The sequence below is a fragment of the Squalius cephalus genome, assembly GCF_949319135.1.
Source record: "Squalius cephalus genome assembly, chromosome: 24".
Taxonomy (NCBI): Eukaryota; Metazoa; Chordata; class Actinopteri; order Cypriniformes; family Leuciscidae; genus Squalius; species Squalius cephalus.
Window position 1 is genome coordinate 11,474,725 of NC_137145.1, and position 22,262 is coordinate 11,496,986.

General features: G+C 37.8%; 1 protein-coding gene across 1 annotated transcript in view; it reads left to right on the forward strand.

Annotated features, from left to right (window-relative positions):
- uvrag (UV radiation resistance associated gene) overlaps window positions 1–22,262 on the forward strand; it is a 105,962-nt gene that overhangs the window by 16,312 nt on the left and 67,388 nt on the right. Inside the window, exons 7-8 of the mRNA XM_079862114.1 lie at window positions 9,241–9,346; window positions 18,417–18,543. Coding sequence (XP_079718240.1) covers window positions 9,241–9,346; window positions 18,417–18,543 — 233 coding nt within the window. The remainder of the gene's footprint in view (window positions 1–9,240; window positions 9,347–18,416; window positions 18,544–22,262) is intronic.

The following is a 22,262-nucleotide window of genomic DNA, read 5'->3' on the forward strand; positions in this document are numbered from 1 at the left end:
TAAATCAGTAGCCTATATTAGAAAGATTTCTGAAGGATCATGTGAACTTGTACAAATAGATCAAATTGATTTCAATATAAGGAACGTCTCTCTTATCTGACACGTTCAGTTCATGGAGCTCTTTCCCAATGAGACACCTCCCTTTCTGTCTTTCATTTTTGACCTTCATATTTAAAGGTGCAGTATGCAATATTGACAGCTAGAGGTTGAAATAATGACTGCAGTCCAAATTCAAAACATCGGAGAGAGTTCTGCCCTGGGGTGTCGAAATACTATTGGGTAAATTGGCAGCGTGCGGTATCGCACAAACCAAAACAAAAACGCATTCCGACACGGAACGCACATTTCCAACTAGTTGTCGCATTGTTTTTCGGAGTAACAAGTATTTGAACTTAGAATGTTTTCTAAATCTCTGCAAACATATTACGGTATTTTTATGCTTTAGTACGGTCAAAAGAATTATATACATCACTTTTAATCTGGGTTCATGTAGACTGCTTTCATTTAGGGTTCCACATGTGATTAGTTCTTTGGCATGCGCTGTAGAGTCGAATGTGTGCTTAATGTGTTTCACCGTCTGTTTGGTTGGATGACTATAATGTTTTGATACAAATTTATGTTAGGCTCATCATGAAGCACAGTCCCAAAGCTGCTATAATCTAACTCGCTACGAATCGCAGCGCTACAGAAGACTTCTGAATGTACTGAGAGACACTGATGTAAGGGTCAGCCGAACTTGAATTCCTGCTTGCCGTGAGCTGGAGGGCCTGATCGTTTTCAGGCCTGAAAACAGCAGATCTGCAGCTTACATGATCTAAGCTGCAGATCTAACTCATACAGCTGGATTTGTCAGAAAGAAGTTTTCCTTTTGAAAAGACGTTGTTACAGAATGCATGGTTAAATGAAAGCTTTTTGGCTCACACTAAGGAGCTGGCCTTGTTTGTTTGATTAATCACCATGGTAGTGATTCTTCATGGCATGTCATTTTTGAAAAAAGGCATTTTCCATGAAAAAATGTATTTTAAACAGTAACTGTGGAAAGGTTGAGCTTGACATAGACATTTATTTTGTACACTAGCTACTTTTCTCGCTATGTTAATTTTGCATTAAATAATAGGTCATCAAATTAGGAAGTGTTTTTGTTTTTGCTTGAAAGAACACGGATTTGTATTTTTATAGTTGTAAAAAAAGAGAATAATGGACACCAGTTTGTACCCTATTGTTTGTAATCCAGACCTAAATTTAACCATGTGCTGTAGATTTTTAAATTTGGTCACTTGTTCTTTGTGCGATGAACGCACTTTTTCAACTCAGTTTGGATAGTACACTAGAGATCCACAAGCTGAACTTGAACTAGGTTACCCGAAGCGGCCAGAAGTCTTTTGATTCCGAGCAATAAAAGTGTTCTTTTTACCTTTTTTGTGAAGGATATTTGGACACAGGTTTAAAATATGCTGCGAGTTTTTTGTAAGCACGACCCAATATGTCCGATTCCCCCTCACAGGCTGTTTTATCTTAAAAGGACATGGGATTTGAAGCTTTAAAAAAAGAGAGTAATGGGCACCAATTTAAATCCTTTTGGTTGTAATCCCGAAGTGCCAACAAGCAAAACGCAAATTTACCCCGGTTGAGCCAAGATATCCGTTAAACTGTTTTTGAGCGAAAATGAGCACAGATGATGTCATGGCGAGGTGTCAAAAGGATTGGTCGTCTCTCGGCAAAGACCAGGCAGGAATGTCAGCGCCCAAAATATTTCCATGGTGCACAATCTTATCTGTTCCCTTCAGTACTGGAGACAATGGCGAGTTCTGAGGTGTGTGGAGACGGAGGCGTGTGTTGACATTCTCCTGGTCTGAGCAGCAGGTAGGGGTCCACTGTAGATAGTTGCGTGTTTGTTTTCTTTTCCGTTCAGGCTCACATCCCTTCGAGGTTGTTTGCACTCTAGATTTTTCCGTGTCGTGTCACTTGTTCATTGTGCAATGAAAGTGTTTTTGTTTCTTTTTTTTTGTGAAGGATATTTGGACGCAGGTTAACAGATGTGATGTGTTTTCATAAGCGTGACCCAGTATGTTTGATTCCTTTGCACAGGCTGCACACATTATCTTTGATTTATGTACTGCGAGTGTAATTATTAGCCTACAGTGAAATCCATATCTATCAGTGACACTTCAGGTATAATCATACCAGTGCAATGAGTGCAATGCGTTTTGGGGAAACAACTTTTTGAGTGTAACATTTAAGCATTCGTTTATACTGGATCTAAGTGTTCTTTTAGGGAAATTACACATGATATGCATGCAGGTCTGTGGCTTTGGCAGTTGTGTGTTGTGTTTGACTGAGTGTGTAACCCGTATCTCCAGGAGGGAAAGAGGACGTGAAGGAATTGCAAAGACAACAGAAGACTGGCTGTCACCTGATATAAGGGCATTTATCAGCATTTATCCAAACATAAAAAGAGACAGAAAACATTTTTCATCCCTTCATTTTGTAGATACCAACCAGACAGACTGTATTTCATTTCCTTTCTTTGTCTTTTCCACTCACATTCATACACACACGAAGCGATCCGTGGAATGTTCCATTGAAACGGTTGCTTAAAATTGAAAGGTCAAATGAAATGAAGGCCATTCTATGAAACAGGTGATTTTTAAAAGTACATTTTTGTAAAATTATTATTATTTTTTTAAGTATTAAATAAATATAAAAAATAATTGGTTATAAATAATATAAAATTAATATTATTATAAAATGGAATAAAACTATCGTTTGTTAGATAAAATATAAAGGATATATAAATAAAAGAGCATGCTAACTTTTAATCAAAATGTGCGTATTTGCTAATATAGCCCACACTTTGACAACTAATTGAAATATAAATTATATACAAATATAAAAATACTGAAAAAAAGAAATAATATTAAAAGAGCACTGTTACAGCCAGGAGAAGTTGGTAAAGACAAAGAAAAAGCTAAAAACAAAATTTATGTATACAAAAATTCTTTAACAAGTCATTATTTACAGTTACCCATCATGAGATGAGAAGACAAATGGGAATAAATGGCAGCGAGAAATGAAGAGCAGTAACTTTTTTTTTTTTTTTTTAATGTTTGTTTGTATGTTTCAGTGTTCTGTTCAAGATCTTCATATTTACCAGCGGCAAGCAATGTTAGGATTAGGCAGCAAAAATGTAATTGGGTTTGACATGCTCCAGTCTTTCCCGGCCATTTCAGGATATGACATAAGGTGGCCGTCAAAACTTCTCAGAGCGCATCTTTGTTCTTTTCCTGAAGCATCTGTCTTTGTTTTCATTTCCTGTTTTATTTTCGGCCTGGTTTTACAACGCTGCACTGCTGTGTTGCATACAAACACAAGTCGAGATTTATTTGGTTATCAATGAACGGTAAATACATAAACACACCGAGAGGTAAATGTGGGAGAGAAGGAATGTCAAAACGAAAGAGAGAACAATGTTTGCAATAATGTGTGTCTGTTTTTGTTCCAGCGACTCTGGAATGAATTAATTTGTGTTCCAGGTCAAGGAGTTAATGCTTTTCTATGTTTATTTTTTTCTCTTTTAAGTCTTTTTTGTTCTGTTTTTTATGCTTTTCTGAGATAAGTGAAACTAGATTTTTAAATGTTCTTGTCTGTAAAAAACATGATCTGTGTGGTTGCCAGGGTGTTGCTATGCATTTCCTAAGTTGTTCTGACTGGTAGTTAGTGTGTTTATATGCACTTTATAGATATGTTTGGGATGGTGGTCAGACCGTTGCTGTTCGGTTGCCAAGGTGTTCTGAGGGTTAGTTGTGTGTTGCTAGTTCATTGCCATTGCCATATGGTTGCAAAGGTGTGCTAGTTAGAGCAATGTGCTAACACACAACAATGTGCTGTGTTTGCTTGGGTGATCTAGATGGTTGCCATGGTGTTGCTATGTGGTTGGCTGGTTGCTATGGTTGTCTGAGTGGTAGTTTGTGTATTGATACTTTGCACGTGACGTCAGTTGTACTGACTGGCGGGCAAGAACGTCATTCTCTAGCAACGAAAACCAGTAAACTAATCAAGGATCTTGCCAGGACGTTGCCAGTTTTAATATAAGTTGGTGTTTTGAGGTGTACACGACATGCCAGATAGTTGTTGTGCGATTGGATGCACTAACCGCGTTTGTTGCCCGCCAGATATCACGTGACTGCAAAGTATCAATTGCAGTATATAGGGTGTTTTGAGTGATTGCTAGGGTAAAAACATCAATAGTTTGATTGCAGAGAAAAGTAATTGCACACCTTTCCTGAATAAGTGATTAAATGTTTGATTGATTTTCATCTACTAAGTTTAATACTTCCCTAACTCTAAGGCTGCGTCTAAAATCGCATACTCTCTTGAGTAGGTACTTATTTTGACTAAAAACTACATTCTATATAGTATGAATGTGTGTAGTATGAATGTAATCTGGGCGTACTAACATTGACCATGTTGCCCTTATCACGTGACCTACGCTTCACTTCAATTCACAAATCCTTTACCGTGGCCTCATGGGATTGTAAAGTGTCCATTCTATGCACTTTTCAGAATCTCAGTGGAAAAAGTCTTTCCCTACTCTTTTATGAGTACTGTGAATTTAGACATACTTCTTTTGTCACATACTGTTTTTCGCCTGCTATATAGTAGAGAAGTATGCGCTTTCAGATGCAGCCTAAGTGTGAAAAGTAGTAAAAGTGATGCTTGACTGAGCAAACATAACTAGTAATCTATTACTTGGGTCACTGCACCCAGTTTCCATCCGATGTCAATCTCAGAAATCATTCCTCTAGTTTTTTAAAAGGTGATTCACCAGAAAAGAAAGTTGTGATTGAAGTGTTTGTGTTTGTATTCTAGCGTGTGTTTGATGTCTGAGCTGCCTTGCTGGTTGCCGGGTAGCCTCCTGTGCCCTTCTCTGATTGGCTGAGGGAGATAGGTGTTGACGGGCAGACGGGTTGAGGGTTGATAAGAGTGCAGACATGCGTGAAATCCGATTGGGCGATAACTGCAGCTCACCTGGGGGAAGTGGCCTATCAGATTTCTTCATCTCAATCACGGTGACGATAAAGCTGTCAAATCAGCTTTGACTTGACTTATCGGCGTGCCATATCACCCTGCATATAACAAGAGAGAGACATGGCTGATAAAAAATAAATAATATTTTTCCTGTCGCTGTGTGAACTTGTTATAGGGTAGATTTTAAAGGCCCAGTGATTTATGCCCTGGTCAGCTCATGCAGAGTACTGCTGGGAAAGTGCGAGGAGAGGCCCCAAATATGAGCGAGAGGGGTGTAATTTTCCAATCTCTAGCTTCAGAAAAAGAGGTATATAGAAGAAAATGTGGATTTATAGAAATGGTAGCTGTGCATTATATAGTGTTGGTGGGCAACCACCGGAAATTATCACCATAGTTGTGTTTCCTGAAACTTTATTCAGTTTTACAAGGGTTTGTTAAAAGTGGATAACTTTTGTATGAGCTTCGCTTGGAGTGGCAGGCCAGCTGTACTTCTAGCAGATGTAGAGTCTAGGTCTAGTTTTAGACCAGTGTGGTCACAGGAGGGCCGAAACGTAAACCAGATGAATTGCTCAAGGAGTATTAGTCTGCATTGTTTCACTATGCTGATATTGGCACTTAACCTTTGTCTGCAAACTGTTTGAATTCTCTAATGCTAGTCAAAGGGGAATCTTGATGGTCTGGATCAGAAGCTGGCCATCTCTCTGTTCTTTCTTGGACCTCTAATTGGATAGTTGCAATTCGATGATTGCTTACGAATGACGTGTGTGGTAATAAAGTCATCAGTGTAAAAGCTTTGGGAAGAAAGGAGCGGTAGAAAAAAACTTAAAGCAGTGTCACAAAGGACTCTGGCCCCCCTCGGATGGATTCAAAAATGCCCACAGATGGGAAGATACAATGCAAGGTTTCTGTCGGCCTGTGGGAGGAAATTCTCTCCCCGTTACGCTCAATGTGGTATGCTCAGTTTTCCCAGGATTTCTCAAAATCTGTTAAAAACAAGGAGGTCCATAGCATTTGGAGAAAACTTATCGGAAACTAAGAAACCCGTCAATAGTGACCTCTCCTGGGCTGTGAAAGGCAAAATTTAGGTCTGAAACATCCACTGTAATGTAATTAAATGTTGGCAATGCACACTATTGTTAAAAAGTTTGGGTTTGGTACATTTTTTTAATGTTTTTGAAAAAGTCTCAAGGCTGTATTTATTTGATCAAAATTACACCGTAATTAAACAGTAATATTTAGAAAAAGCATTACAGTATAAATTAGCTGTTTTTATATTATAAAATGTAATTTATTTCTGTGATGGCAAAGCTGAATTTTCAGCAGCCATTACTCCAGTCTTCAGTGTCACATGATCCTTCAAAAATCTGGTACTCAAGAAACATGTCTTATTATTGTCAAAGTTGAAAACAGTTGTACTGCTTAAATTGATACATGAACCGTCTCTTGATCAATTTAATGCACCCTTGTTGAATAAAAGTATTAATTTCTTTGATTATTTTACCTGCCCTCTTCCTCACTTTGGAGGAGTACAGGTCATGCAGGGTGGGCAGGGGAGCACCAAGAATCCTCTCAGCATTCCGGATTGTACGTTGTAGTCTTCTTATGTCTGATTTGGTAGCTGAACCAAACCAGATAGTTATAGAAGTGCAAAGAACAGACTCGGTGATGGCTGAGTAGAACTGTGTCAGCAGCTCCTGTGTCAGATTGAACTTACTCAGCTGATGAAGGAATTATAACTTCTGCTGGGCCTTTTTCACAAAGGAGTTGATGTGATTTTCCCACTTCAGGTTCTAAGTCATGGTGGCGCTCAGGAACCTGAATGACTCTACAGTGCTGCTCATGATGGTGAGTGGGGGAAGTGCTGAGGTGTTCCTCCTGAAGTCCACAATCATCTCCACTGTTTTGAGCGCGTTAAGTGTGTTTTGACTGCACCAAGGCAGCCAGCTCAACCTCTTGTCTGTATGTATCACTGTCCTGGATGAGGCCGATGACTGTGGTGTCGTCTGCAATCTTCAGGAGCTTGACGAGGGGTCTTTAGAGGTGCAGTTATTCGTGTACAGGGAAAAGAGCAGTGGTGAGAGCATGCGACCCTGATGAGCACCAGTGCTGATAGTGAGGGTCCTGGATGTGAGTTTACCAAGTCTCACTAGCTGCTGTCAGCTGCTTTCCTGTCAGAGAGCTCCACTGACAGATTGGGATGGCACGGAAAGGCATGATGGTATTGAAGGCCGAACTGAAGTCCACAAATAAGATCCTGGCATAAGTCCCAGGTCTATCGAGATAGTGCTGGATATCATGCAGTCTCATGTTGACTGCATCATCCACAGACCTGTTTGCTCTGTATGCAAACTGAAGGAGATCCTGTAGGGTTCGGAAGCCGCACTCACGGAGCTTAACCAGCGCGCTTCCCCCGTTTGCGATTGACCGCACGTTTGAATAGCACCACGGCCCCTCCGACTAAAATGTCCAGCGAAACGTCAGAATAATCAAAAACTGGAAAGATGTTGTCTGGTGTGTTGCCTAATGTCCAGTAGTTGGTATCAGGTAAATACCACATGTAGTTACAGCATCTTCCAGCAGGGGCATAATAGGCTAACTTTGACTCCTTTACTGACATCTGAGGCTGTTACATTCAAGAATGCATATTCTTCTATATTTTTACTGCACAACAGCTGTAGTTTGTGTGCTAATTAGCATCTGCCTTGTCTAGTTTGTTTTTAATCCCGGCCATGTGCACTTCTGATTGTCCTTGAGGGATTTCAGTGAGAATGTGTTAATCTTACTGTTCAAAAAGAGAGCGAAAGAGCCATTGATGGAGGTTGCACGAGTGAGCGTGCGAGTGAAGGGAGTGTGAAACAAAGTTAATTGTATGCTATCGCTGAAAGGTTTCGTGGTCGAGCGAATCAGCTGCCTTTCATGAAAAGCTCCCGATACGCTACTAGTGAGAACAGCAAAAGCTCCATCAATGCTCCCTGGTTTTCATGGTGCAATGTGGGACTTTTTAGGGAGTGAACATTTCGTGCAATGGAAGAATTTTTGTATTAAAATCCATGGATGCACTTAATTCTTAAATTCAGTTTGACAGATCTTTTCCTTCAGGTGAATCAAAAATTTCACCATACCACTGCAATTGAACAATGGGTATTAAAACCATTTGGTTTTGTTGTAAAACCAGATGAGTCAGAAAATTAGGCCCATGGTGCAAATAAAAACAGGCGAAATGAGGAGACCCATCTGCTGTGTTATTAATCTCCTAACAAACCTGTTATTTATAAAAGTTTATCTTAACAAGCCCATTGCCTTTGAGAAATAAACAAACAATACAAAAACAACGCCTGACCTCCCTTCAGTTCAGCGGTCCTGTCATGAGGTTTCAGTTTATGTGTTCTCTAATTACCGCAAATATAAATCTGAAATCGGTCACCGTGTGAGATCATCTCCCCCACATGCGGCTATTCTGTTTCCATTACATCTGAGAATGGGTGTTTATATGTGTCCGCTGTCATCCTTCATTTGATTGACCTAATTCCATCTATTTGAGTCAAGATCCAATCACTGATTGTGTTTTAGTTAGGTTTTACAATACAAATGTTCAAAACTTTTCAAATTAAAGGGATATGAATGAAAATTCTGTCATCATTTACTCACTCTCATGTCGTTCCAAATCTAAATGACTTTCTTGTGTATAGCAGATTAATATACTTTAATCATATGAGAGAGCAGCTTGAACACCCTTCAAAAATAATGTGTGTTTGTATAATTACTGTATAAACATTTTTTGTGTTGTTCTTTTGTTAATTTCTTTTGTCAAATTAACTAGTTTGCATATGTTTTGTGGGTCCTATTTTTAATAACTGAGTATATTTAACTAGACATTGTCATATTAGAAAATAGTTGAAATCAGTGTAATTCTGATTTGCTTGGCTGCTTCATCAAAAATAATCATAAGAGTCGTTTGCTGGTCACACTATATGCTTGTTATTGAGAGCAGATGTGAAAAGAACACTGTCTTTTTTGACTTGGTAGTATTTTTGTTAGTTTCACAGCTCTGGTCAAACATTATATTTTTATCTGTGGTGCAGGAAACTCAGTTATTACAAAGTTCTGTGTGCATTAATGTCATTAAATAATTCAGTTCAAGTGCTTGGAATGGCTGCTTCTTCACATTCTCTACCCTAACAGTGATGCATCCTGTGTGTGTTTCCTCCACAGGCTTCACACAGCCCAGAGAGCCATTAAGCAGACTCAGGTGACGGTTCAGAAGATCGGAAAGGAAATTGAAGAGAAACTGAGGACAACAGCGTCCTGCACAGAAAAGGTGAGACCCAACAAATCAAACCAGTGGCATTTCTTGGGTTGTCTAGGTCTGCTTGTGTGCTCCTATTCATTCAGGATTATTTTTATATTCTGTATACTTTCTATGTTCTCTAACTTCATAAATCCTATCCGGCCTGTTGGGTTTTCTTTTCCATTCCACCTGGTACATAGCACTGATGGTAAGACTCTGTTAAGCACCTCTGCAAGTATAAAAGGCTAAATTTACAGTTGCTGTATGCTTGACAGAATTTTATGGCATATTGTCAAACTCAATTTAAAATCCAATACTTCACTCTGTAGTGGGGATATTGTCTTTCCAGGCTCACAGAATTACTCTTTCATGAGAGATGGCAGTATAAACCAGCTTTTGATAAGCTATCTAGCAGTGTATCAGACAAGCATTTCATTTTAGTGACTGTCCTAAAGAAAGCACAATTGGGAAACATTAAAAACTAAATGTACATAAAAGTAATATTTAGTCTCAATTGTAATAGAATTCTTAAATGTGCCCCCAGTATTATATTTTGTCAATTAAAAACAAAGCTTCAAGCATAAATAAATGAATAGGAGTCTGTTAGAACAAGCTTTGGAAACACTTCAGTTTACATTTTTCGTTTACATCTGCATTAGTTAACAGGAACTTAAAGCTGCAGTCCGTAACTTTTTTGGGTTAAAAATTATCCAAAAGAATTTTCTGAGCAAGTACATAACCAGCCAGTGTTCAAAACTATCTGCTTGCCTTAGCTCGATTCAAAACGGTAAGCTTGTAAAAATGCTTTTAATTCCAGTGGTACTGGTGGATTTACACGGGAAATTTGAGCATGTCTTTGCGTCATTACGTCACATCTGTACACATAAAGAAGGTGTCTCGGCTAGTAGGCTATGTTGCGTGTGAGGATGTTGATGCACTTGATATAATTACACTTATCAATTTGATGGCGGATCCAGAAAGGTTCAAACGACAATCATCAGTGACAACTGGAGATTCACCCGTTGTAAAATGCAAAAGACTTCGGACTTCGGAGTGGCTACAGAAAAAAGAGACTTCACCCGGGCCCATGCGAAGACAAGGATAAGAAGGGCTTTTGAAAGGTGGCGTGAACTCCCTGTTTTGAAGGGGTTCAAAACAGACGCAGAGACAGCTTTTTTTCTGACTATTAGAAATTAGACTGCACAGAAATGGAAACTGAACTACAGGTAGCCCTAATACACATTAAATGTAGTCACGCAATGCTGATGCTGAGAACAAAGTATAATTTGTTTGATGTGATATAAGTGATCGTTAGATTTAATCAGTGCAATTTACTGCAATGCTTTTTTTCCCTTAGTTGGCCAGAACAAAAGTGGATGTTACTTGTTCAGATGACATTTTCCTGTGAAAATTCTTATGTTGGTCATACTTCCAAAAAGTAGAATCAGTGATTGCGAATGACAGTCTCTACACCGGTGCGGTGACCGACAGCCGCACATTCTCCTCAAAACATTGGATTCATCCGCAACCCACGTAAAGTTGATATTTCCGTAAATAACTGCAATTGCAGATTTCGAACAGAGATGGCGACAAAGAGGAAAAACTACGGACTGCAACTTTAAAATGAGCAATTCTGTAGAATTTATTATTCTTAGTTAATGTTAAACTCAACAATTACTACTACATTCTTACGAACTGAACATGTTCCATCATTCTGAATTAAGTAGAAAGATAAGTAGATCGATCATTTACTTTCTCAAAAAAAAAAAAAAAAAAAAAAAAAAAATATATATATATATATATATATATATATATATATATATATATATATATATATATATATTTTTTACCATTGAAACTACTGATGCTTTATTATTTGCTGATTATTTCAAGAAGTTGCGGTGTTATTTTTACAGGTGAGAATGAGAGTTTAGTATGCTGGTGCTAGTACCCTCAGTTTCAGACAGGAAGTCAGGGTACCCAGTCACTCAACACAAACAGCAGCAATGTGGTAAATGGCCTCAGAGTTGTGTATCTTGTGTTACACAGATCCTCATAAATATGTCATTAGGTCCTCGGGCGGCTCTTGTATCCTGTGTTTTGGTGGATTTAGAGATCCCGAATCCCACGGCTTTATCCCTTCTCTAAGTATCACCGTGCCCTTGTTACCAGAAAATCCTCTGTTTGTGTTTCCACACTCACTATATCCTGCAGTAGAATGAAAAGTAAAAGGAAAACATATTTAGCATTTTTGGAGGTGGCAGTCAGCAGCTGCGAAAACGCAGCCGTTTGAGAAGGTTTTATTGTTGTTAATGAAAACTTCAAAAGTCTGTCCTCTCTCCTCTCCCAGTTGGCTGTAAATGCCCAGACACCTTCCACTCAGAATAAATGTAATCACATACACATTATACATTTTTTCTCCTTCTCTCGAACTCTACAGAACTCTGATCCAGTGCGTAGTGTGCTGCCTCGCTGTCTACATAGGCACCGACCAATGGTCTGGCATTATTTGTTCGTAGATGCCGCTTGGTTGATATTTTGTAATCTAGGTAGTAGGGATGTGCTCGAAGCCTAGTACTATGCTCGGAAAAGAAATTACACATTCTATGGAGCCCCTAGAGGGACATGGGGATGGAAAAAATATGAGATGGGAAGTTAAACAAAAAAAGACTAACTGCTTTATAACAATGATTAGTTTTCTGTTGATGAATATATCCAAACAGTTGCTCACCTGTGTAATAAAACGCATAATATATTAAAGCTTCTTTTGTGTTTCTATGCCATGCATTCTACAAAATGGAAATCAACGGTAACGCGGTAGTGATGTTTGGATCGCGGTTATATCCGCGGATCGGGCGGGTCAAGTAATACAAATAACATTCCGATTAATTTCGGGTGGTTCGCGGGTGGATATGATAAATCATTATTAACAAAAATATTAACTACATTCTCTAAAATATGAGAATGTCTAAAATGTAATTTGTATCCACCGGGCAACTAATTTGCACTCTCTTTAAGATATAGCCTACTCTGCGCGGGGTCCGCGTTTTTAAGCAGAAATGGAGCAGGTATATTATAATATTTATTTTGCATATTATTTTGTATATATATTTTATATATTTTAGAATATTTATTAGGTATATTATAATATAATATTTTGCATCTGACCTAAGTCTACCTGGGTCTCGTCTACAATCGACGTCCCCGAACGTCTACAGTCGACGTTAGGTTCTATGGGTCTCGTCTACAGTCGACGTCCCCTTTCAATAATATTTATACTCTAGCGCGTCTATAGTCAACGTCGGACGAGTCCCCTAACCCTAACTTGCTGCGCAGCAATAATAAACAGACAGACTTCAGCAAATGTCCTTCAAATGCTTTAATCACGGCCGGGAGAGTTCTCAGACAAATTTCAGAGAGAATCCCACCAGCAAACAGGAATACAACAGTTTTTATAGAATAGAAGCATGGCGAAAATGACATGATACATTCACAATTTGATTGGTTATTCATAGACAAACCCTTCTGTTACTAGGTAGAAGCAAACTCTGTTTTGTAATTACTTCATAATGACAAGTTTTGAAACCTAGACATCTGTCTAGTTTCATTTCCCCTATTTGTTATTTATACACTCACACTCTCAAAGTCACGAGTTTTTGAATAAAGGGGAAACATTTAACATTCAAAAGCATATGAATTTATTTATTTATTTTCTTGCAGTTGTTTCTGCAAGAAAAATAAATGTTAGTTATGATTAATTAAAAAAATCCATCACATTATACAAATCAACAAAATATCTAACATTGTTCTAGTGGTTTTTGGATCTTTTGATCCAAAAATCTTACATAATGTGCCTTTAAAATAACAAAAAATCTGTCATGACCCCTTTAAATGAAACTGAAATGTGTTTTTTTGGATAGAAATGCATTGAAATATAGCGCATCCTTGAAAGACTTCAGAAAGAGTGAAAATGAGGGATTCCTTGAGTCACATTTGCCCTCTCACACATTTGTGAGTCATAAAGACGCCATCACTCGATATGCCCTACCACACACACACTCCTGCTGTCTTTGATGTTTAAGTGCTTAGTGTTTGTATGGCGGTGGCCCCTCCACCTGTTGAAATGCTGTTTTCTCAGAGGGTGAGATATTCACAGGACCATCTATTGATCTCCGCTGTCTCAGTGTCCTGGAGGTCTGTCATTTTCTCTGGAGTTTCTGTTTTCAAACTTTTTTTTTTTTTTTTTTTTTTGGTTGCTTGGCCAAAGCAAAGAACATGACCCCACTTTTTTTTCTCTCACTCTTGCTTGAATCCAAATCAGCCAGAAATGATCATGACGTGAAAAGAAGTTGCCAAAACATGAAGCGTTTATAATGAACGAACACGAGAAAGCACAGCAAACACAATACGACATGCAATAATTACAAGTACGTTTTTGTCTTACAATATCCAACACAATACTCATCCAAAGGCTCTAAAAGCCTTCTGAAGCCTACATATGTTGGGAATATTATCACACGTCTTTCTTAGCGGTTCGTCAAGTCTCCGTGAATGACTGTGAAGTCTCTTCCTCTCCAAAAACGAATTGGCAAGTTTCTGGAGTTCTCCACATGTCAAATTTCAGGATACGTTTACACTAATAGCTGACACTCTCCCTCGATCACAGGAGCGCTACCTGGACCGCACCAAAGGTCAGCGAGGGTCTGAAATTCCTGCAAAAGTGTATCAGTTACTGCGCTTAATGAGCACAAGTCTGTTTTGAGTTTTTCCTTCAGGCTTGAGGTTATGTGAACCTGATTACAGATCAGAGCGTTCGCCTCTGAAACAGCAGTGTTGTCACTTCTCACTGGCCTCAGGTCAGTTTGGAGCCTATTAGGGCACTTCAAGCAATCAATCAGCCCATGCACGCTCTCTACACTGTACCGGTTATTGCTACGGTAATTGAATTATTCAGAACTTTCTTATTACTGGCAATTAAAGCAGAATGTGATTTTTCGTGTGTGAGAGGATGTGAGGTACAGGTTTGTGGCTTTTAGTCCATGTGTTTTGCTTTAAAGCTAAGTTATATGCTAGTGTACACCTAACACTTTGAATCTTTTTGATTCAACAGACTTTTGTTCAATCAAATGTTTTTTTTTTTTTTTTTAAGAGCTAGCATTTTTTTTTTCTCATTTAACTTATTTATTTATTAATTTATTTCTTATTAATATTTTATTTATTACTTATTATTTTACTTATTTACATGCTTATTCACTTATTATTTATTACTTTTAAATTTACTTATTTACTTTATTTCCATATTCATTTTTATTTTTCAGCTGATGTTTGTTGTTTTTATATTGTTATGATATTTATTAGTTTTATTTTTTATTTTTAGTTTTTTATGATTTTTATTTATGTTGTTATTTAACAGTTGATTGTTACCGGTAATATTTTGACCATTATAGGATTAATTGAGCATGTTCAATTCTGCCTATTTTTACATTTAGACGACCTTTGTTGTCACTTAAAGTTATCTTTAAAAATGTATTAATTTAATAACACATTAAATTTCACTTTTTTTTTTTTTTTTAACTTTATGTATAACATTTTTCATTTATGATTTCAATTATAATGTTGTGATGGCTGAATTCACCTGTAGCATTTTAAACTATTTATTATTAATATTATTTTATTATTGATATTGTTATTATTATACACAAACTAGTATAGAATTTTAATATGAAACTATGTGAAAAATATAGCTGCAAGCAGCCATTACCGGGGCCAAGCAGAATAAGACGACAAGACATGCCAACATGTCTGAAAGTGTCAGACCAACTGCAACAATGAGCAATTAAAGACATTTAAAGAGGATTTTAGGCAAAATGCCTGAAAAATCATAGAAACAATAATTAAAAATATGATTTGATGGATTATCACTTTCGACCAATAGGTGGCGCAGTTACAAAACTGATGTGATGTGGTCAGAGTGAAGTGACAATGACACATACAAAGTTTGGTGTCAATATGTCAAGGCATTGCAGAGATAAAGCCTTAATTAGTGCTATTAGCATCATGCCTCAACTTTGCTGCTGCACTATACGAAAACGGTTTCGTCTATCGACACGTAATCCATAACTTTTAGTCGGCACGGTCTGGAGATGATACGATTCGATTTTGGTGAAAATCAGACAAACGGTCTAGGAGGAGTTCGAAAAAGTAATTTTTGACTGAAAATCAAGATGGCGGACAGGAAGTTCGGCCAAATAAGGTAAACTTGGTATCTATGTTCTCGGCTTGACCCAAGGAATATAATAAGACAGGTGGCATTTCAATAGCCAGAATTATTCAAAAGTTATTAGCCTTTTTGGGAATTTTGTTATAACTTTTGACCACTAGGTGGCGCTATTTCGAAATATTTTAGGTACCTTCAGGGGATGGTGTTGTTGGCACATTCTGAGTTTTGTAATATTACACCAATGCATTTGTTTAGTATAGCATTTTATTTCACAAAACTGTATTGAAGTCAATGGGAATTTCATGTTTTGTTCTATTATAGCGCCACCAAGAGGCTCAGTCGCACCATTTTTTTTTATGTGTCCTCAGAGTGAGCCCATACATATGTGTGTCGATTTTGGTGAAAATATTTCAATTCGCTTTAGAGTTATAGATATTTATATGAAAAAACACGTAAAAAATGACTGACACATGATTTTGATTGGAATTTACTACCCCTAACATCAATATTTTCGCATTTGGGCATTGGCGTATAGCTATCGACCTATGTTTCCAAACTTCTGACGGTGGTTTCGTCTCGATCGGACTAGCGGTTTCGAAGATATAGCCAAATGTTTTTTAAGCGCTAAATCACAACGCTACACAAACTGTAAGGCGAAACCTAGCATATTTGGTATCGTAGGACTCGGCAATGATTCAGGAGTCTAAAGAGATGAGTTTCGTGAAAATAAGTCGACCACACCCAAAGTTATAAGCATTTGGAAAAAAAAATTCACCACTAGGTGGCGCTGTTTCAAAACTTCTCAGGCTCTTTCAGGACATCGTGCTGATGACCCATACCAAGTTTCGTAACAATTCGTTAATGCGTTCTTAAAATACAGCATTTTAGCACAAAATTCAAAATGGCCGACAGCCAAAATGGCCGATATGGTAAAATTGGATATCATTCGAATCGGCATGTTGCCCTGAATCTAACGAGACCAATTTTGTGATTTTTGGACAAACTGTTCAGAAGTTATAAGCAAAAATAGCCATTTTTCATATCTCCGGACCAGTAGGTGGCGCTGTGCCGAAACGCAGCATGTTGTCTCAGGTCATGCTTGTGAGTACATGTACCAAGTTTGGTCTGAATACGATAAACCATTGCGGAGATACAGCCTTACGACTGTTTTTGCTAGCGCTACGTAAAATGTATTCGTGCGTTTATCGAAAACGGTTTGACGAATCAATTTGAATTCCATAACTTTTTGTCAGCACTAAGTGTGGATGATCTGGTTCAAATTTCGTGCAAATCGGACAAACCGTCTAGGACGAGTTCGAAAAAGTAGCTTTTTCGGAATATTCTAAATGGCGGCCATATTTATATGCCGGAAAATGACGTCATAGGGTGCAATCGAATCGTCATGAGCTCAGGAATCAGAGGACAAACGAATTTTGTTGATTGGCCTTACGGATCAAAAGTTATTAGGAAAATAAAAGTGAAATTTTGGACAGGTGGTGGCGCTAGAGGGAATGACTTAGAAACACCAAAATTGGTGTATTTAATGTTGGAACTGTCCTCTATCAGAATGTCAAACCAAAACAACTTTCCCGCAATCGGTTCTATGGGCTGCCATAGACTCCCATGGCGGAAGAATAATAATAAGAAGAAATGGAACAGATACAATAGGTGCCTCCGCACCTTCGGTGCTTGGCCCCTAATAATGATGACTTATCAGTATCAGTAGTATCAATAAATGCATCCCTACTTTTTCCTAGGTGTTTTTTTTTTTTCAGGGAAAATTTTGTAGCGTGCATGTGTGTGAAATGTCATATTTTGTCGTGCCAGTGGCGTTGATAGTAAACACGCAAGCTCTTGGTCTTTTCTCGCCGTATAAGGGCTCAAGCTATCTGAAGGTTGAGGTGCTGTCTTCTATATCTCTGTGATTGACACGTCCTCATCTGCCAAGTGCGAAAATACAAGATCCTGAGATGTTACCTGCAGTAGATCCTACAGATTTCATTGCTATATGACTTCCACTCAATTTCCCCAACACCCTGTGGTGTGGATTCATGTTTCTTACATCTCTGTTTATAGAGACATCACATCTATGTCCATTCTGTAAGTTTTGTAATTGCATGCATGATGAATATGTTTGTTATTCAGAATAAACATGTCTTTAATGGACACTGGAGGCTCAAACATTAGAGATGCTTCTCCATCCTGCTCTGCATTAAACTCAGCAGTTCTGGTTATGATAGGGATCACCACCACCAATCACATTAAAGACATACTGAACTTTCTCTGCTTGTTATCTCTTCTCCTTCGCTCTCTTTCTTCTCCTATCTGCTCTCTATCCCACTTTCACCCTCGTCAGATCACTGTTCCTCATTAGTGCGCTTGGCTCGCTAACAGTCCCGAAAGCCGCAGGGCTGTAGATGTAGATTAGATAGATCTGCCGTGGACTCATCTGTGCTGGGTGCTGGAGAATCTGAGGGAAGATCTGGCACTGATGTCTGCTGTAATCAGCTTAAAAAATCATATCTTACTGCTTTATTACTTTAATGTGAATGTTTCTGGCTTGCGCTTGCTTTCCAAAGTGTTTTACAGGGCAGTGCAAAATATATACATTGTTTTTGAAAGAAGTCTGTTGCTCACCAATGAATGAATAGGGTTGTCACAGTACCAAAAGTTCAGTAGTTGGTAATACCAGTAAAATTTTGCAGTTCTCAATACCAATTTCGGTACCAGAGCAAAAACTGTTGAATTAAGTACTTTAAAAAATGTTCAAATGCCTGACCAGTTGTTAAACGTCCTTAATAATTGAGCTACCCAATAAAGTTGGTTTGGGCATAGAATTGAGGAAAATGGAAAAGTTTTTATACTTGTTTCTTTCCGCAGAAAAAAGAGAGGGAGTGTATGCAGCTACACATCGGGATTCTGAGGTGCGAGTTGGAGAGACAGAGGAAGGCACTGACGAGAGAAGTGGACTTGATGCAGAAAGAGAGAGCACAGCTTGTAAAAAAAGGTAACCAAATTCACTGATGAGAGATCTGTCCCACTTTGGTCCAAAAAACATCACCATATGTATTCAAAATATATTCTTTCTTCCTCTATACTGTTACACACCAGTGGTTCACATCCCCACACATCTGCAATCAGCCAGCATTCTCTTCCAAAACTGTGTGTCAGACTGAATGTGTTGTGAAACTCTTCATCTTGTTTTTCACTGATGTAACTTCATGCGTGTTCCAGTACTTTGGGGGACCGTATAGAGTTCCATCTGCTAAAATGTATTTCCAGATCTAAAACGGCGGCTCCACATTCTCATGTAAATATATTTCCGTGCCTTGAATTGAGCAAGGCGTTTGTACGTCTAAACAGCCTTCATAAAAAAAGTGTCCAGCATCAAGTCATTTTCCTGTCCTCACTTAAAGTAAAGAAAACAACAAAATTGCAGCCATTAAGAACACATTTGACATGTAGTGATGCATTCGATTGATACCTGCACCTTCTGACCAAAAAACATCTGATGTATAAAAACACAAATGACATTGCTATCATTTGTTTAGCAGATAAGCGAATAGCAACACGGATCTTTTGCCATGTTTTACACACCTGTCTCAGCAAACGTTTCCCAAACCCATTTTATGATCTTGTAATCATGTTATTTAGGAATTTGGATTCAATAATTTGCCTGAATGGGGTTGTTGTTCACCATTAATTGTGTAGTTCGCTCTGTTTTTGCCACATTCATCTGGCACATGCATCTTTGTGGAATCAGAGTTGTGAATTTCCATGTTGGGAATCCAACTTAAAGTTGGCATTCCTTTGCTGTCAGAACTCTTTAGATTTTAATTTGTGTCATGCTGCCCAATCAAAGGACGTGCATTGTTGTACATTGCTTTTCGTCACTGATTTGGACAATTTTTTGTTTAAATTACTATGATGTTCTGCCTGATTAGAGCAGTTTGTTAGTCATGTTTTGTCCTTTACATTCAGTTATTATAATGGCAGATCCTCTTGTAGGAAAAGGGCACTTCTGCGGTTTTGGCCTGTCAAGACCATCGCCACCCCTGTTTGTTGTGATTTACTGGTCTCATTATTCTTTTATGTTACTTTTACACTGCTTCCATCAAAGATCCAGATTATGCAGGCGGACATTGAACATTCAGAGTTTATTCAAAGCTTAAGTTCCTCACCGCCGCATTCGTCACAGCCTCCTGCCATTCATGTTTGATTTCTGAATCCTGCTCTTTTTATTTGCCAAATGTTGTGCATGGGACGGGAGGTGCGAAGAGGTGAGTTTGATTGATGTGGTTGCTGGTGTTTGGCTAGAGGGTTGGGCTGCATACTATGGGTTCATAAAGAATACATATACGCACACTTGCACAACCGTAATGATTGAGTGGCCTGGCACTTGCCATCCCATAATGCATTGTGTTCATGACCTCCTAGTGTGTAGAAACAAACAACGGATTTGGGGTTCAGGGAAAGGTCTGTTTTAGATGGATGACGTCTACCCAACAGCCTCTGCCAAGAGGAGCCTGTCCTGACTGGAGCCGAAGGGAGCGGCCCATTCACATTCATTCATTGGAGAATACTTTTTAAGAGCTGAAGAAAAAATTTATTTGAACTAGAGTAAGAGGAAAGGATGATGGCACACTGCTTGACCTCCTGCTTCATTCATTCATTCATTGATTTATTGGTCTTCTTTCTTTCTTTCTTTCTTTCTTTCTTTCTTTCTTTCTTTCTTTCTTTCTTTCTTTCTTTCTTTCTTTCTTTCTTTCTTTCTTTCTTTCTTTCTTTCTTTCTCATCACTTACATATTACACAAGATGCATTTGGTAAGAAAATTGGTGAAGAATTCAATGCAAAAAAGATAAAACAAATTACAGAAGAAAAATTCCTGCACCTTAACAAGTGTTGTTTTATTTTTTTATTCTATCATAGTATTTATTAATATTAATTTTTTTTTTAGGTAAGTGAGTTTTAGTAATTACAGTGCTATGCATAAGTTTAGACACCCACGCTAAAGTTGACTAAAAAGAGGAATAAAAAATCATCTTTTGGAAATTGAACTTAATGCCTTAATTAAAAAAAATAGGAAAAATCCAACCTTTAAGGACACCAATTTTCTTTGTGAATGAATAATGTATCGTAAATAAATAAATGTTCTTCCTTAAAATACAGGGTGCATAAGTTTGGACACCCCTATGTTAAATTCCCATAGAGCCAGGCATTTTTATTTTTAAAGGCCAGTTACTTCATGGATCCAGGATACTATGCATCCTGATAAAGTTCCCTTGGCCTTTGGAATTAAAATAGCCCCACATCATCACATAGCCTTCACCATACCTAGAGATTGGCATGGTTTTATTTCAGTTAGCCTAAAAGCTAGTTTGATTTGCATTGAGAGATGATCTTATAGAAAGTACCCCATGCCAATCTCTAGGTATGGTGAAGGCTATGTGATGATGTGGGGCTATTTTAATTCCAAAGGCCAAGGGAACTCTATCAGGATGCATAGTATCCTGAATCCATGAAGTAACTGGCCTTTAAAAATAAAAATGCCTGGCTCTATGGGAATTTAACATAGGGGTGTCCAGACTTATGCACCCTGTATTTTAAGAAAGAACATTTATTTATTTACGATACATTATTGATTCACAAAGAAAATTGGTGTCCTTAAAGGTTGGATTTTTCCTAATTTTTTTAATTAAGGCATTAAGTTCAATTTCCAAAAGATGATTTTTTATTCCTCTTTTTAGTCAACTTTAGCATGGGTGTCTAAACCTATGCATAGCCGGTATGTGCTTTTACCATTTTAATATACAGTATATATACTTAATTTACTTACTAACTTAATTTATTTTTAATTTTGGTTTTAGTTTTAGTAATTTTAGCACTATAGCTTAAACTCACATACTTCAGTTAGTTGCTATACTTTTTTTTTAAAGTTTGCATTTTTCATCTAATATTTGATTTGATTTCAATTACTGAAAATTACTTTTATTGTTCTAATTTTAGTTAACACTTGGATGATCTTAATGTTTCATTAAAAATTAAATATTGTATATTTTTGTATATTAACTTTGCCACTGGACTTGTTTTTGAAATATGTGTGAGTTTTTTCTATTTATTGTTAACAGATAATATAATAATATATAATGTTTTAGATTTCCTTGTGAACATCTTTTCAGTAAAAGATGTTCAAAGGGTTATTAGTAGTAAGGAAAAGGGAGAAAATCGCTCTCTTCTGGGAAAGAGATGAGAAAAACAACAGACAACTTTTTTTCTTTCCCGTCATGTACCTCTCAGTTAATTCCTGCCTTTCCCATTCCCGCTAACAAATCCCCCACACCTAAATTTCATTTAAACACTAATGGTCCTTTAAGCTATTGTCAGTCAGCGCTTATTTGCTGTGATACTAACCGGTCCAGCACTCCGTGAAACAGCATGAAAGCCTCCTTCTAAAACTACCGTAGTTTATCCCACTTACAAAGGGAGATTGCCAGAAATTGCACAAAATGACTTAAGTGTAACCACGTCTCATCTCTGTTTAATGTACAAAGCTGCAGTCATGCGCTCTCGCACTCCCCCGCCGGTTCTGGTCACTGAACGCTTCCTCGTTTTCATTGAAGCACAGAATAATGCTTTGCAGGGTCAAGCCTCCTGTCACCGTTTCCCTCGCTCTAATTTCTCATCACGTCCGTGCACATGTTGTAAATTATGCTCATAAAAGCGA